Source organism: Schistocerca americana, chromosome X (genome assembly GCF_021461395.2).
Source record: "Schistocerca americana isolate TAMUIC-IGC-003095 chromosome X, iqSchAmer2.1, whole genome shotgun sequence".
In the NCBI taxonomy this organism is placed as follows: domain Eukaryota; kingdom Metazoa; phylum Arthropoda; class Insecta; order Orthoptera; family Acrididae; genus Schistocerca; species Schistocerca americana.
In genome coordinates this window covers 465,096,344-465,113,663 of record NC_060130.1, presented here as the reverse complement: position 1 = coordinate 465,113,663, position 17,320 = coordinate 465,096,344, and the positions used below count along the sequence as shown (strand labels likewise).

Genomic DNA, 17,320 nt, shown 5'->3' with positions numbered 1-17,320 from the left:
TAATTCCTACCCCTTTTTCCTTCACAGATGACTAACATTTGAAAAGTTTGACACTTACCGATGTGTGAGATAACCGGAAGATTTATGTGTAAGTGTAATACGCTAAATGCCCAACCTTCTTAGACAAAATTACAAATCAGATATGCCTATACAGAGGAACGATAAAAAGAAGTACGACAATATACTGGATAACAATTTCAACAAATGTTTAACACAGTGCAGTTACTCAGTTATGACATAAATGATGCTTCGCAAAACTTTTACAGGACACTTTCTTTCCTTGTCATCTTTAAAAGTAAATCAATGGATCTGGTTTCTTCTGTCTTCTGTTTGTTTCTCTTTCAAACTGGCGATGTTCAAATGTCAATCGCCACTTGTATCAGTTCATATGTTGGCAACATCCAGCTTACGTCAATTATTTTGTTTTATTTTGTCTCCTGGAGCAACGTGGATAGCTGGATACAATGTTGTTGTCAGAACTGAGAGTAACAAGTGTTTACAATGAGCTCCAGAAATAAAGGTTCTAGGGTAGAAAGAGAGACATCATCATCATGTGTGTTTTTTACATTTGTGTTGTGCATAGCAGTACTGTGGAGTTTACGCCGCTGGTGGAACAACACGCCTCATTTCCATTCTACTGCTGTCAGTCGAAGGAGAAAATTTACCCGGGATCCAGCAGATGGAAGGCGCCCACCACCTCTTCCCGTTGCAATAAGGGATCGATTGCAGGTGAACCTGGATTTTGCGTGATTAAATGGAAGATACATGAAGGAAATGTGCATGTGAATCTTAATTTGCAAGTGAGTGTTGACAGTGTTGTAAATTAACGGCTCCTCAGTAAGTGCCGTTAACGTCTGATTTCGGCACGAACTGCATTGATTCATGCAGGGCTGGAGCAGCTGGTTAAGGTAGTAAACTCGCCACGTGACGTTTTCGCGCTAAGATGAAGGCGGCAAATTTAAACTTCGTAAACACGTAGACTCTTTTGCGACTTTAACTGGTTACATTTACTTTGCACAGTACTAATAACACACAGAAATGTGTAGAACATACACATTGGTGAGGGAAAGAAGATAAAAAAATGCTCATGAGATTTTTAAAGTGACGTAATAATGTTCATTATGTCTCGTACTCTCATTGAAGAGTTTTAATCGTTCCAAGTCGATTGGAATAATATGCTGACTATTTTCCTAAACGTAAATCGTAATGCCTAGCTTTATGATTTGAGGAATTGTTATGTCAAACTTAAATATGCGTAGGTTGCAGATGTTGGTACACCTGCTACAAGTGTTCGAAATATCTGTCGATACATATCTTGGCATGTAAAGAGTAATAACACTGCGTACAATTTGGAGTCATCGACGGTAGCTGATTGTTTTTATTATTTAATCGGCGCCTGTGAAACGAATGCAGGATTAATGAATATATTAATAGATATCGGTTTAAACCTGACGAAGAAGATACGGGAGGTAGTTTCTTTACATATGTGAATACGGTATGCTGTGTTGATGATCTCGCGTAATATTTACTCACAGATAATTGTTTGTCGTGTTTACAGAAGGGAGGAAAATCGGATTATTTCCTTGTGATGCCAGGTAGCAGGCGAAATGTAACAAGACCGTCTTCTGGGCGACCGCCCGCTCTGCCGTTAGGCCTTCCGTCCTGCGATGACGTGCAGAAATCTAGGTAAGTCTGCATCATTATTATGTGATAGAACTTTACTGTACACAAAATTACTGCGGTACACCTTTTACGTTCATAAAATTTGAATAAAACATAGCTTTGAAAAAATGTTACTACTATAATATTTGCTGGGAGAACCCGGCCTCATGATCACAAATTATTTTCGTATTAAGAAAAACGGGGTAACTGCTTATACTTCATGGCCTACTCTTGTTAAATTATGGGTTTAAGATTTAAATACGATTCATGGCCGTCTCTCCATTTCTGTGCCATGCAATGATTGTAGTGACTTTCAAATTTTAGTTTGCTGCAAAGCTTTTGAGATACTATTTAGTTATCAATTAATGTAGTGTGCAAGGAATGTTATGTGTGAAGGAGATTTTAACCCAGTAGTGAATGTGGCTGCTGCTGCTGATGATGATGATGATGACGAAGAGTTCAATGCTTTATAACTGTGATTGGTGTATCTGTGTTGCATCTGTCAGTCTCCACTGTTGCACGAAGGGAGACAGAGCTATTATCAGTTCTCTGGACTTGCAGTAGGAGACAGCTAGCTACTTATCTTAGTCTGGACAACCTAATCTAAATTTTGGATTGTTTAACTCCATACAAAAGTGTTTGTGGCTCCTCAAAGAAAAACCTATGTTGGTTTTCCATCTTTCCTAATTCTGTCTTTTGTTATAACTGCAGACCATCATCCGTGGTTCGCAGGATTTCATGTGAAAAAAGGATAAGCTGAGTTTTGCACGAGGGATGCTTTTTAAATCTGTTCTGATCTGTAGACAGATTCTTTCTTGCCTCAAGTAAATATGTTCAGTCTTTATATGCTCAAGAATTCTGCAGTAAACTGATGTTAAGAATATATACATCATCGATGTTTGTGACTTGAAAAGGTATCTGGAATTGATTTGAAACTGAGGTGCTATTCCAATACACTTGAAGAGCCTCTGCAACACTGTCAGAGTTCAGGAGAAATACCCATATACATTAACAATATTGGTCTGTAATTTTGTGTGTCCATTCTTTTACCCTTCCACATAAAGGGGTCAGCTGCACTTTTTTCCAGTTGTGTGGGACTTTGTGCTGGACGAGAGATTTGTGACAAATGCAAGTAAGGTGCCCGATGCCGAAGATTACTCTGTGTAAAACCAAATTGGGATTCTATCTAGACCAGGTAACTTATTTGTTTCCAACTTTTTCAGTTGCTTCTCAATGCCAGGGATACCTATTTCTATGTTCTCAATTCAGGAACCTGTGCGACAGTAACATGATGGTATGCCTGTATGATCCTCCTGTGCAAGTGATTTTTTGAACATGAAATTTGAAACTTCCGTTTTCCTTTTCTTTTCTTCTATTGCGCACCAGAATGATCGAGTGTCTGGATAGAATCCTTTGACCCACTTTGTGATTTTACATAGGGCCAGAATTTTCTTATGTTTTTCAGCAAGATCATTCGCTAATGAATGACAGTGCAAGATTTTGACTGCTTTGTGCATCAGTCTTCTTATGGATACACAAATTTCTACTGACTTTTACTGTTGACATTGCAGTGTCTTTTATTGAACCAGGAGTTCAATAGTCTCCTCTTCATCAGTATTTTCTAAATTTTGTTATTAAAACACAGTGAGTTCTCTCCATCCTTAATACACTTAATTGGCACATACTTCACCAGAGCAGGATTCACAATCATTTTATACTTGGCTCATAATTTCTCCACGTCCATCATATGTGACCTAAGTGATGTCCATTCATTGTCTCACTTGCGTCTTAACAACAGCTTATCCTCTCTTTCCAGCATAAAAACTGTCCTTGTCTTGTTGATGGATTTATGACTATCGTTGTTGAGACACCATGATAACTAATCCTTGTTTCTATACTGACACTGTTGATCAAGTCAGGCCTTTTGTAGCTATGATGTCTAAAATATTTCCATTGCGCGTGGTTTGTCAAAGTAGCTGCTCAACACAGTTTTTGCAAAACGTGTTGTGAACTACTTGACAAGACTGACCGTCTGTACCACCTGCATTGAATTCATGGATGTGCTAGTCTATATTCGGTAGGTTAAAATCACCTCCAGCTAATACTGCATGATCAGTGCAACTAATCGTAGACTTTGTGAATGGTTCTATTACTGTTACAGTGGGAATCTGTAAAAACATCCATTGATTATCTTGATTTGACTGCGGCTGTAACTCACGTCCACATAACTTTATAGTTGGACTCAATATCAATGCATATAGACACAATATTCTTGTCAGTTCCTATGAACACTTTCTCTCCTGTGGGGTAGAACCTGTCTTTTTCGGTATATGGCTCCTAACCAAAGGACCTTGATCAATTCTGGGAATGATACTGCAAATTTTGAGCTCGGCTTGCACTCTGCAAGTGAAATGAGCAGTCTTCACCACTTTCTCCAGCCACCCATAAGAACTGTGGATGGTCTCAGAACCCAAGTCACAGGCACCATTGGTGTCAGCACGAGCCACAAATTAAATGACTGCACCATCCCTAGTGGCAAGTTGTGCTGGCAGCATCACACATTGAAGTACCTGTGCCATGAGTTATGTGGATAGTTCCATTGGCATATGACCTTTCACAACTGAGTGATCACAATCTAGCACTTACCAGTTGTATAGGGAAGACATTGGAATCAAGAAACCAGAAAACTTCTCAGCTGCCTTTATTGTGGTTTCTGTGGGTACCACTTTACACTTGACAGTCTAATATTGCTCGATGCTCTTGCCCACATCTCGTGGTCGTGCGGTAGCGTTCTCGCTTCCCACGCGCGGGTTCCCGGGTTCGATTCCCGGCGGGGTCAGGGATTTTCTCTGCCTTGTGATGGCTGGGTGTTATGTGCTGTCCTTAGGTTAGTTAGGTTTAAGTAGTTCTAAGTTCTAGGGGACTGATGACCATAGATGTTAAGTCCCATAGTGCTCAGAGCCATTGCTCGATGCAGTGATACAAGAGTCTTTTTGCCTAGACAGCATGAGATAGAATTACTTTTTTAAATTGAGAGAGTGTATGGCACTACAGGAAATGATGATATGTCAAGGGAAGGAAGTATAATTATACCGGGTACCAGGCTATGTGGGAATACGAGAAAGTGAGCAAACTGACATGGCAGTGATGGATGCATATAAGGAAAGTGATTTACCATCCTGTGCTGCCCCCTTGATTGCTATTACCTCATTGAGGAGGAGAGTTAGGTCAGTGGGAGGCTGTGCAGGTGAAGATAAAAGGTACAACTTATGGCTGGTGAATCCTACAGTTTTGCATGTTGAATATTGTTTCAGCCAAACAGATGAAAGAAGTGGCTTTAACACAACTGAGAATTGGGCACACAGGTACCTCTTCCAGCCACATGACCCACCAGTATGCTGTGCTTGTGGTGTAACAGTATTGTTTGCACCACATTATTCTTGATTGCATTTTATATTCTGAGAAGAGAGCTAAAAATTGTCTTCATAATTGTTTAGTCACTGTCTTAAAGAACATCGAACCAAGTGTAGGGAGTTTTACAGTTTTTGTGCTGTCCAGACTCCTGCCCAAATCCTTGGGTATTTTTGAATGTAGTCACTCCCCGTTAGGCTGTTAAAATATTATATATTGCGATTACAATTTCGACACATGGTCATTGTCAAGCATACTGAAATCAATGAGTCTCTAAATTATTTACAAATTAATTACAAAATTAACGAACAATGAAAAATGCATCTCAGAGTGGCAGGTTCTCTCTTTCTTTTATCTGAATCATAGTTTTATGGTTTTGACTGTGTCCATTTCTCTTTGGATACATCAAGATGAAGATGAGATGGGAGATATGATACTGTGTGAGGAATTTGACGGAGTCAAGACGAGGCCCCAAGAGTAGACAACATTCCGTCAGCACTACTGATAGCCTTGGGAGAGCCAGCCATGACAAAACTCTTCCATGTGTTGACCAAGGCGTTTGAGACAGGCAAAATATCCTCAGACTTCAAGAAGAATATGATAATTCCAATTACATAGAAAGCAGGTGCTGACAGTTAATTAAATCATGATTGCAAAATACTAATACAAATTCTTTACATAAGAATGGAAAATCTGGTATAAGCTGACCTCGGAGAAGATTAATTTGGATTCCGGGGGAATGTAGGAACATGCGAGTCAATACTGACCCTACGACTTCTCATGAAAAGTAGGTTACAGGAAGGTCTGCCTATGTTTGTTATAGCATTTGTAGACTTGGAGAAGGCTTTTGACAATGTTGTATGGAATACTCTATTTCTAATTTTAAAGGTGGCAGGAGTAAAATACAGGGAGTGGAAGGCTATTTACAGTTAGTTCAGAAATCAGATGACAGTTGTAAGAATTGAGGGGCATGAATGGCAGGCAGTGATTGAGAAAGGAGTGAGGCAGGGCTATAGCCTGTCCCTGATGTTAGTCAATCTGTATATTGAGCAAGCAGTAAAGGAAACAAAAGAAAAAAATGGGAGTAGAAATTAAAGTCCCGGGAGAAGAAGCAAAAACTTTGAGGTTTGCTAATGATATTGTAATTCTGTCATGGACAGCAAAGGCCTTGGAAGAGCAATTGAACGGAATGGACAGTCTCTTGGAAAGAGGATATAAGATGGACATCAGCAAAAGCAAAACCAGGATAATGAAATGTAGTCTAATTAAAGAAGGTGATGCTGAGGGAATTAGATGTGGAAATGAGACATCTGAAGTAGTAGAAGAGTTTTTCTGTGTGGGCAGCAAAATAACTGATGATGGTTGAAGTAGAGAGGATGGCAAGAAAAGCATTTCTGAAGAAAGATTTAAGTCTCGGGAAGTCTTTTCTGAAAGTATGTGGATGGAGTGTAGTCGTGTAGGGAAGTGAAATGTGGACAATAAACAGTTTAGACAAGAAAAGAGTAGAAGCTTTTGAAATGTGGTGCTACAAAAGAATGTTGAAGATTAGATGGGTACATCACATAACTAATGAGGAGGTACTGAATAGAATTGGAGAGAAAAGATTTGTGGCACAACCTGATGATAAGAAGGGATCGGTTGGTAGGACACTCTGAGATCTCAAAAGATCACCTATTTAGTGCTGGAGGGAACTGTGAGGGGTAAAAATCATAGAGGGAGACGAAGAGATTAATACAGTAAACAGATTCAGAAAGATGTACATTGCCTGCTGTGGCCCTTTCCCACAGCAGTGACCATCACATGTTGCTCTGTATGTGGTCTGATCCTGTCACACCTGCAGTTATCCGAGGTTCATTACTGGAGCTGGGATCTTCTTTCTGGTGTTTCTGTTGCAGTTCAAATGCCAGATTCTTGTTTTCAGTTGATCCATTCATGACACTATCCCAGGATCTGGGGTTTTGGGCCAGGATACTCTTTTTCTCATAATCTGTGGTGTGTTCCTGGACCAGGCAGTGTTCTGCTATTGTTGATTTTGTGGATTACCCTAACCTATTGTGTCTTTGGTTTTCCTTATATCTTATGTCAACTGTTCTGGTGATTTGACTGATATAAGACATGCTGCATTCACAAGCTACGTGGTAAATGCCGGGTTTTCTTAACCCCAAATAATCTGTGGAAGAGCCCTGGTTTTTTTGGGTGAGTGGAAAACATTTCTGATTTCATATTTCTTCAGGATTCTGCTGTTCTCTGCAGAGATAGGACCTGCATATGGTAGAAAAGCTAACTTCCTGGTCTCTTCTTCTTGTTCCTCTCCCAGTGTATCAGGTCATCAGGTGGGATGTAATGCTATGCAGATGTCCCTGGTTGAATATCCGTTGTCAGTGAATTCTCGTGGAAGATGTTCTAATTCCATTGTTGAGCTGTCAGTTGGAAACTGTCTTGGCTCGGTGTACAAGTATTCTAAGCACCCCAATCTTCCATGCAGGGTTATTTCAGCTCTCGGGCTGTAGGGGTGTTTGGGGGGAGGGGGGGGGGGGTCTGCTCCAGTGAGGTGTGCTATCACTGAAGTCTCGGGTTGTTAATGTTGTTACATATCTCGTCTGCGCACACTGTGACCATCTCCTGCGGCGTTGGCCGTTACCTGGTGCTCTGTATATGGTGTGATCCTGTCAGTTATGCCTACCATTGTCAAAGTTCATACTTGAGCTGGAGTCTTTTTTTTTTTTTTTTTTTTTTTTTTTTTTTTTTTTTTTTTTTTTTTTTCTTCAGAGTTACCATAGCAGTTGAAACACCGGATTCCACGTAGTGCAGAGTTGGTATCCTGCCAGGATCCTGGTTTTATGACAATCCATGGTGTGTTCGTGCTCCAGGCAGTGTTCTGCTATTGGTGATTTTTGGCCTGCCCTACACTAGTATGTCTTTGGTGTTCCTTAAAACTTATGTCAACTGCTCTGGTGATTTGCCCAATATAAAACATCATGCATGCACAGGTTATGTTGTGAATATCAGGTTTCTTAACCTCAGATCATCCTTGACCATTCCAAGATCAGTAGAATCCTGAAGAAACACGAAATGAAAAGTGTGGTACACCAACAAAATCAGGGCTCTGCTTGGAATGGTTGAAGATGATGATGGGTTAAGAAAAACTGATATTTACCACATATGTTGTGCATGTTATATGTCTCATATTGGTCACATCACCATAACAGTGGACATAAGATATAAGGAATGCCAAAGATATACTACGCTAGGGGAGGCCACAAAATCAGGAATAGTAGAACAGAGCCTAGAGCATGAACACACTACGATTATGATAAAACCAGAATCCTGACCCAAACCTGCAGGTTCTGAGATAGTGTCAGCAGTGAATCAATTGAAATCAAGATGGCAGAAACCCTAATCATTTAGGAAGCAGGACACCAACCCGGCACTGCATGGAATCCAGCATGTGAGCTGCTACAGAACCACTGAAAAATAGTGCCCAGCTCCAATAATGAACCTCAGACAATTGCAGGTGTAAATGACAGGATCAGGTCACATATGGAAACCAGGCAGCAGTCACCACTTTGGGAGACTGCCACAGTGGGCACGGACAAGATATGGAAAAACATCAACAACCTGAGACTTCAGCAATCACGCCTCATTGGAGCGACACTAGATGGTGGTCTCTGCTGCGAGAGGTTGCTGCAGTGGCAGTGGATGTAATACAGAACTACCGGAGCAGCGTAGGATTCCAGGAAGTACATCTTGCAGGTGTGCGAAACACCAGGAGACTGACACCTCTATGAAAGACAATCATAGTAGACATGGATGGCATAGTGAATGCCTGCAGTGATGCGATACTGTAGGGAACATGACATGCGGATGCGGAGCAAAACACCAGTTGGCGGTTGTCACTGCGGGAGACAGCCACAGTGAGTGCCGAAAGCATAGGGAAACCTGGAGAAGTGTGAAAGCGCACCTTGTGGGGGCGGACCAAAGAGGGAACACCCGATCCTTAGCAGATGGCAGATACAAGTTCAGACACCACCTAGGCATAAATATGGGTCTCGATCAGCCATGCAGCCAGTATCAAGTAAGACCTGATATATATGTTTAGTTACGTCATCGAAATAGTGGGTTGGAAATACACAGACAGCCGGCAGAATACCCATCAAAACGAGATGACAACTTGTCACCAGGAAAGTGTAAGAGACTACAAAATTTAATTATTCTCACAGTTTTTGCTCTTATGTACATCTACACCTACATAGATACTCCGCAAGCCACCGTACGGTGTTTGGCGGAGGGTATCCCACACCACTACTAGAAATTTCCTTTTCTGTGCCATTTGCAAATAGAAAGAGGGGAAAATGTGCCTCCTTATGAGCCCTAATTTCTCGTATCTTATCTGTGTGGTCCTTATTCGCAATGTATGTTGGTGGCAGTAGAATCATTCGGCAGTCAGCTTCAAATGCCGATTCTCTAAATTTCCTCAACAGTGTTTCTTGAAAAGAACATCAGCTTGCCTCCAGGGATTCCCATTTGAGTTCCCGAAGCATCTCTGTAACACTCTTGTGTTGTTCAAACCAACTGGTATGAATCTAGCAGCCCGCCTCTGAATTGCTTCAATGCCTTCCTTCAATCCAATGTGGTACTGATCCCAAACACTCAAGCAGTACTCATGAATACATCGCACCAGTGTTCTATATGCGGTCCCCTGTACAGGTGAACCACTCTATCCTAAAATTCTCCCAATAAACCGAACTCGACCATTTGCCTTCTCTACCACAGTTCTCACATGCTTGTTCTATCTCATATCTCTTTGTAACGTTACACCCAGATATTTAAACGACTTGACTGTGTCAAGCAGGACACAAGTAATACTGTATCGGACCATTACAGGTTTGTTCTTCCTACTCATCCACATTAACTTCATCACACCAAGCAGAAATTTTGTCTAAGATGTCTCGTATTCCCCTACAGTCATTGAACTTAGACACCTTACTGTATAACACGGCATTATCGGTAAACTGCAATATACACTGCAACTTCTGTGGCCCCTAATGTGTGTTCCCAATATACGTTCCATGACTGTCAAAATATCTTGGAGCTTTCCACTTCAGGCTTCAGCCAGCTCTAGGTCCCATGAATAATCTGAGCGTGAGAAATTTCCGGGAGGGCAGTTAATTCAGGAACCTTACTACGAATACTTCAACGGTTTACTGATAAAATTATGACAGTTGAAGTGTCTTTATTCTTAACGCCTTTGCTTTCCTTGCTGTGTATCGACTGGTGAGTGTTCATCAGAGCACCTCAATCTACTGCCTAGCCAGCCTGCCCATTTTTATTAGTGGTCGGTCAGCTACAGATACGAGGGAATGATGTACTGCAATTTCTTCAGTTAACTCTGGTTTCAGTTGATATTTTGTGTCATGGCCATTCAGATGTGAGGAATGTGTGTGTAGAAAAGCTCATTCCCGTTTGTAATTTTTATATGGTCGGCAACCACCGTCTGTTGTCATTTGCCTGACAGTCTTTATAGTCCCTATTACGTGTCCATGGATCACCACCACGAGAAGATTGCTGATTGGTAAAGACTTCATTTTCATCAAGCATTTACATTATATTCTGTAAGGACTCTTACAACCCTGCAGCTGAGTGCCCTGAAACCACCACCACCACCACCACCACCATCACCATCATCATCATACTCTCTTAATAGGGTTCTTTTGTGGCAGGAATTTATTCACAATGATATTTGAAAGTTCAGTAATGAATTTGGCTGCTATCTCATAGGTTTTGTTTCTGCAGTTCTGAAAATTTTGTTTCATTGCTCAGAGTAAAACCAAGATCTCATAACTCTTACTACCAAATCATGATTGATCTCCCCCCCCCCCCCCCCCCTCTCCCAGGGGGCTCACCACTCTTTGGTGAGTTCGTGCTTGGCTGCCATGGGGCCCCCCAGCCTTTGCAGCATTTTTTCACTTCTGTGCTACGTATCTATCCTCTTGCTATTCTTTTTCCCCTCCCTTGGGGAACACGTCTGGGTTGTTGTTGGGAATGTTCTGCATTGTCTGTCGCTGATGTAAGAACAGTCTCACCTTTGTTTTTTGCTCCATTTTCCTTTCTTTGTTTCTCTTCTCCTCTTGTTCCTCCGCTTCGGCATTTGAGGTTCCTCTTTTTCTTCTTCCTCCCTGTGTGCTACTGAAGGCCCGCCCATGCATGTGACACGTAGTAGGTGACTGGTTAATGCGGAACTCCCAGCCTCGGTTGACAGGTAGGGTTTGCACGTACCCCCTGATACAGGCCAGGCACAGGGGTGATTGCCTGAGCTGCAACCTTCCCAAATTGCCGATTGGTCCCTCTTGTCAGGTGTTCGAGAAGTGTGAACGATCACCTAAGGTGGGTGCGCCCCCTCGTGAAGGGCGTCCCCAGTTGGAAGGAGTGTGCCATCAGAGACACTGGCAATCATGGGGGATTTTCTCGCAATGAGTCAATCATCTTCCCAATCAACATTTACAAAATGTAAACGTAATGAGGCTAATGATTCAAAGACCCTTCCATCTGCACCATGGTTCCTCGTGGTCTCTCAGACTGAAGACGGTCAGTCCTTCACCACGGTAAATCCATTTATTATTCAGAAAGGTGCTGATGCAATTGCCGGCCCTGTGAAACCCTGCTCTCTTTTACGGAATGGTACTTTGCTTTTGGAGACTACTCCTGATTCTCAAGCACGACAACTGCTTGCTGCCTTGCTTCTGCACAGCTAACCTGCTCGTGTAGAGGCCCATAGAACTTTGAATTCTTCCCGTGGTGTAATTACCTCTCTGATCAGGGTGTCATTGCTGTCCATCGTGTAATGAAAAAGGTAGATTCCTCCTTAGTGCCCGCCAGCACTCTTTTTCTGATCTTTGATAGGTGGTGCTTCCGTCCAAGATCAAAGCAGGCTATGAAATTACCACAGTCCTGCCTTACATTCCAAACCTGATGCGCTGCTACCAGTATCATCATTTCAACCACACTAGAACGTCTTGTCAGCACCCAGCCAAATGTGTAACCTGTGGTAGTGATGCGCACGAGGGCGATTGTCCACCTCCTTTCCCCCGCTGTATCACCTGCAATGGCGGCCGTGGCGCCACCTCTCGAAATTGCCCTGTGTGTCTTCATGGGCGGGCTGTCCAAGAGATCCAGGTAAAGGAAAAGAGTGCCTTACCCAGTCATTTGCAAGTTACTGGATAGCCGTAAACGCTGTGTTCTTACGTCTGGCACCTATAGTTCTGTTCTTGTTACCACTCGCTCCATGAAGTACATGGCCACGCAGACATGCGACCTCCAATTCAGCTATGAGGTTGTAAAATCACCCAGTGTCAAGGTAGCGTCACCATCCCCCTGTCCAGCTGTGCAACAAGCCATCAAACTCTCACATCAAGGGGCGAAGCCACCAGCTACACAACCAGTAGGCCGGAAAGGACAGAGGGAGTACTCCCGTGAAGACTTCCTCCGTCCCTTCAGCCAAACATCAACTGAGTCTTCCTCTAACTGGAAAGGCTTGAAGAAACCCACCAAAGGCAAATGGTCTTCTCCTTCGCCAACTCAAAGATCCTCTTCGATGGTGTCACCATGTGGTAACTTATACTGGCTGACCTCCATGTCACCAGTGTGCACCACCAATTGTTTTTCTGCGTTGGACTCTGCAGACTGACAGCACAAGCAAGCTGATGCTTCTGTGGACCCCATGGAGCAGTATCCTCCTGCTTCTGTGCCCTGTAGTAGTAGTAGTTCACCGGCTGTCACTTGGCAGCTGTTGAGGTGACACCCCCTACATCTCTTCCACATCATGACTCTCCTTCAATGGAATGTTCGCAGACTTTGGTCCCACAAAGAGGCTTTACGGCTGCTTTTGGCATCGCAGTGTACCCTCGTTCTCTGCCTTCAGGAAGTGAAATTGCACCCTAACGACCACTGTGAGCTTTCACATTTCTTACCAATTTGTTTTGACCTTCCCCCTGAGGTCGGCATTCCGTCTCGTGGGTGCATCATGCTGCTCATAGGGGATGACATTCATAGTCAACCCATCTCCCTGACTACCCATCTTCAAGCTGCTGCAGTTTGCCTTTTCCTTCCCCACCTGACTTTTTCCCTCTGTACCATTTATGTCCCTCCATCATTCGATGTCACCAGAGCAGACTTTGTTCAGCTTACTGGGCAGCTACCTCCCCCATTTTTGCTACTTGGTGACTTTAATGCACATCATCCCCTTTGGGGTTCTCCCAGGACCTGTCAGAGAGGTGCCCACTTGGCTGACATTCTTAACCAATTTAACGTTTCCTGCCTTTGTACTGGGGCACCCACTTTCCTTTTTGACTCCTCGCACACCTGTTTCCATTTGGACCTATCCTTCTGCACTGCCCAGCTTGCCCATTGTCTTGAGTGGCCCGTTCTTTCTGACACCTACTCGAGCGACCATTTCGTGTGTGTTATCCGTTTGCTGACTCCTACCCCATCCACTTGCATGCCCAAATGGCAGCTTACTAGGGCTGACTGGCAGCTGTACTCCTTCCTGGCAACCTTCGAAGAGCAAGATTTCCCCAGTTGTGATGACCAGGTGGAATATCTTACAAACATTATCCTTACTGCTGCAGAACATTCCACTCCTTGCACTTCCTCTTTACTACATTGTGTGCCAGTCCCTTGGTGGACTGAGACATGCTGTGATGCAGTTTGCGCATGGAGACGTGCTCTCCATGTTTTTAAACGTCATCCTACATGGCAAACTGCATTCAGTATAAACAGGTGTGTGCCAAGTGTCATCCTGTTCTTCAGCATAGCAAAAGAGCTAGCTCTACTTCTTCACTAGTTCTTTTAACAGTTCCACCCCTTCCTCTGTCATGTGGGCCAACCTCTGATGGCTCTCTGGGACCAAGATCTATTCCCCAATTTTTGGCCTGACGGTAACAGATGATGTCATCATGGACACTATTGCGATCTCCAACACCTTGGGCTGCCATTTTGTGAACATTTCGAGCCCTTCCCACTATCGCCCTGCCTTCCTCCATCATAAACAAGCGGAGGAGGCTCGGGGAATTCCCTTCTCTTCTCCAAATTGTGAGTGCTACAATGCCGCCTTTACTATGAGGGAGCTAGATCATGTGCTCTGTTCATCCCTATCCTCCGCCCCAGGGCCAGATGCCATCCACATTCAGATGTTGCAGCACCTTTCTGTTGCAGGCAGGCAGTTTCTGCTTAACACGTACAACCGCATCTGGCCCGAGAGCATATTTCCTGGACACTGGTGTGAAGCTACCGCCATACCTATACCTAAGTCCGGGAAGGACAAAAACCTTCCTCCTAGCTACTGCCCCATCTCTCTTACCAGCTGCGTTTGCAAGGTGATGGAACATATGATTCATGCCTAGCTGGTATGGTGGCTTGAGTCTCGCAATTTACTGACGAATGCACAGTGTGGATTTCGAGTGCGGTGTTCTGCAGTTGACCATCTCGTTACTTTGTCTACCCATGTCATGAATGGTTTTCTGCAGAAGTCCCAGACTGTGGCCGTGTTTTTTGATTTGGAGAAGGCCTATGACACCTGCTGGAGAACTGGTGTCCTCCGTATTCTTTACATGTGGGGCTTCCATTACTGACTGCCCTGTTTCCTTGAGGCATTTTTAAAAGACCGAGTTTCAAGGCGCATGTGGGTTCTGCCTTTTCAGACAGCTTTATCCAGGAAAACGGCGTGCCTCAGTGTTACGTCATGAGCGTCGTCCTCTTTGCTATCGTGATTAACCTTATAATGGCCTGTCTCCTGCCGAGCATCTCTGGCTCTCTTTTTGTCGACGGTGTTGCCATCTATTGCAGATCTCCATTGACCTGTCTCACTGAGTGGTGCCTTCAGTGTTGTCTTGATTGTCTTTGCTCCCGGAGCATCGACAATGGTTTTCGCTTTTCCACTGACAAAATCGTCTGTATAAATTTCTGGCAACGCAATTGGTTTCTCCCACCATCTTTACATCTTGGGCCTGTTGCCCTTCCATTTGTTGAACTATGAAGTTCCTGGGGCTCATGCTTGATAGGAAACACTCTTGGTCCTCCCATGTGTCTTACCTGGCAGCCCACTGTATGCGGCTCCTCAGTGTCCTACGTGTCCTCAATGGTACTTCCTGGGGTGCCTGTCGAACCACCCTCCACCGTTTGTACCGATCCCCTCTCTGTTCGAAATTTGGCTATGGTTGTTTTGTTTATGCATGTGCATGTCCATCCCTCTTACGCCGTCTCAACACTATCCACCGTCGTGGCATTTGGTTGGCCAGGGGCACTGTTTACACTAGCCAGGTTGAGAGTTTTTATGCTGAAGCTGCTGAACTACCACTCTCCTACCGCCGTGATTTTCTCCTCAGCAGGTATGCATGCCGTTTGATTGCCAGTATGGGGCGCATCCCTCTTCTCCATTACCTCGTGGAGTCCACTTTCAGCACTAGCTCTGGCAGCTTAACTTCACACTACCTGCAACTGTTCCGCTGGGTGTGAACCCTTCACCACCTTGGCTTCATGAAGCGGCCCATGCGATAGTACCTTTGTTTACACTGATGGCTCTTGGACTGACTGTGAGGTCGCATATGCCTTCATGATTGGCACCTGTGTATTTCGATATTGGCTTCTGGCACACTACTGAGTATATATATAGCTGAGCTCTTCGCCCTGTATCAGGCCATGGAGTACATCTGGCGACACAGCCTTTGCAGTTGTGTCTTCTGCTCAGACTCACTCGGCGCCCTTCGAAGTGTGTGTGTGTGCTGTACACCACCCATCCCTTAGTGCAGAGGGTCCATGAAAACTGTCACTTGCTCACTCTTAGTTAAGCCAGAGTGATGTTTCTGTGGGTTCCTGGTCATGTCAGTCTGACAGGAAACGAGGCTGCTGATGCTGCTGCCGAGGCTGCAGTCTTCGTACCTCAGCCCGTGAGTTCCTATATTCCCTCCGATGATCCCTGTGTTGCCGTCTGTCAGAAGGTGGTGTCCCTTTGGCATTGCCAGTGGTCCTCCCTTCACGGGAATAAGCTTTGGTTTATTAAGCCTCTCCCAGCGGCTTGGAGGACCTCCTCCTTGCCCTCCCGCTGGGAGGAGGTCATTTTAACTAGACTGCGTATTGGACACTGCCTTTTTAGCCATCGTCATTTGATAAGTGGTGCTACCCCACCACTTTGTACACATTGCGCCCAAGTTTTAACTGTTCACCACTTCCTGATGGAATGCCCATTTTTTTTAACCGTTTACGTTCCCACTTGGGTTTGCCGTCTGAGTTTTCAGCCATTTTAGCAAATGACGTGCGGGCTGTTGATCACATTTTACTTTTTATGATTTCTGTATGGTGTCTAACCCTTTGTCCATGTGCCTGTTTCTAGCTGTCTTCTATTATGTCAGTTGCTACTGACATATAGTCATTTTTTAACTCCTGTCTGTCTTCGTGTTCTATAGTTTTGACTTGGGCGCATATGACCCCAGTTGTTTTTGCGCCCTAAAGCAAAGCAAAACCAAACCAATGATCGATCTGTTCATTCTCAGTGTGGGGTTCTTTTGATTGGACAGCTTCCCTCTTGGCAATAGATATGCAGTCTTGTGAGCCATTGCTTTTCGTTTGTTCGCAAACCATGCTTGCTTCTTATTTCTAGAACCAGATTAGTTTTCTATGTCTGTATTTAAATCTACTCCCACCCACTCTGCAAACCACTGTGAAGTGCTTGCCGAGGGGTACTTCCCATTGTACCAGTTACTAGGGGTTTTTCCCATTCCGTTCACATACGGAGCATGCAAATAATGGCTGTTTAAATCCATTCCTGCGCCCTGTATGTAATCTAATTATACCTTCATGGTCCCTATGGGAGTGATACATAGTAAACTGTAACACACTGCCTGACAAAAAGTGAAGTGCCCAGAAAACATGGTCGGATGTCAATCTTACATTCTACAAATACATCCCATCATTGGGTATGTAAATAATATGAGTGACTGGTGGAATGGCTACCAGAGTGCATTAATGCTGTTCATGTTTAATAACGTTTCCAGGCCTGGTGGGATATATAAGAGGTGTGAACAGCATCAGATGGTGAGCGATCACTGTGAAGGGCATTGGGATCCGGCATATTTGTATGAGACAACGTTATCAGCACATGACAGCTTGAAAGTGGCCTCACTGTGGGCCCCTGTTTGGCTGACTAATCAAGTAGTGCAATATCCAGATTTGTGGGACATTTGAATGTGACAATGGC

At 44.0% G+C, this 17,320-nt stretch overlaps 1 protein-coding gene across 3 annotated transcripts in view; it reads left to right on the top strand.

Moving 5' to 3' along the window:
• The first annotated feature begins 412 nt into the window (after positions 1 to 412).
• Positions 413 to 17,320, top strand: part of LOC124556722 (transmembrane protein 39A) — a 200,405-nt gene continuing 183,497 nt past the window's right edge. Inside the window, exons 1-2 of one of the 3 annotated variants that reach the window (XM_047130717.1) lie at positions 413 to 729; positions 1,559 to 1,686. In XM_047130717.1, the coding sequence (XP_046986673.1) occupies positions 502 to 729; positions 1,559 to 1,686 (356 nt within the window). In that variant the 5' untranslated portion in view covers positions 413 to 501. Of the gene's footprint in view, positions 730 to 1,260; positions 1,470 to 1,558; positions 1,687 to 17,320 lie in introns of those variants that run through there. The other 2 variants (XM_047130716.1, XM_047130718.1) reach the window with 2 other exon arrangements.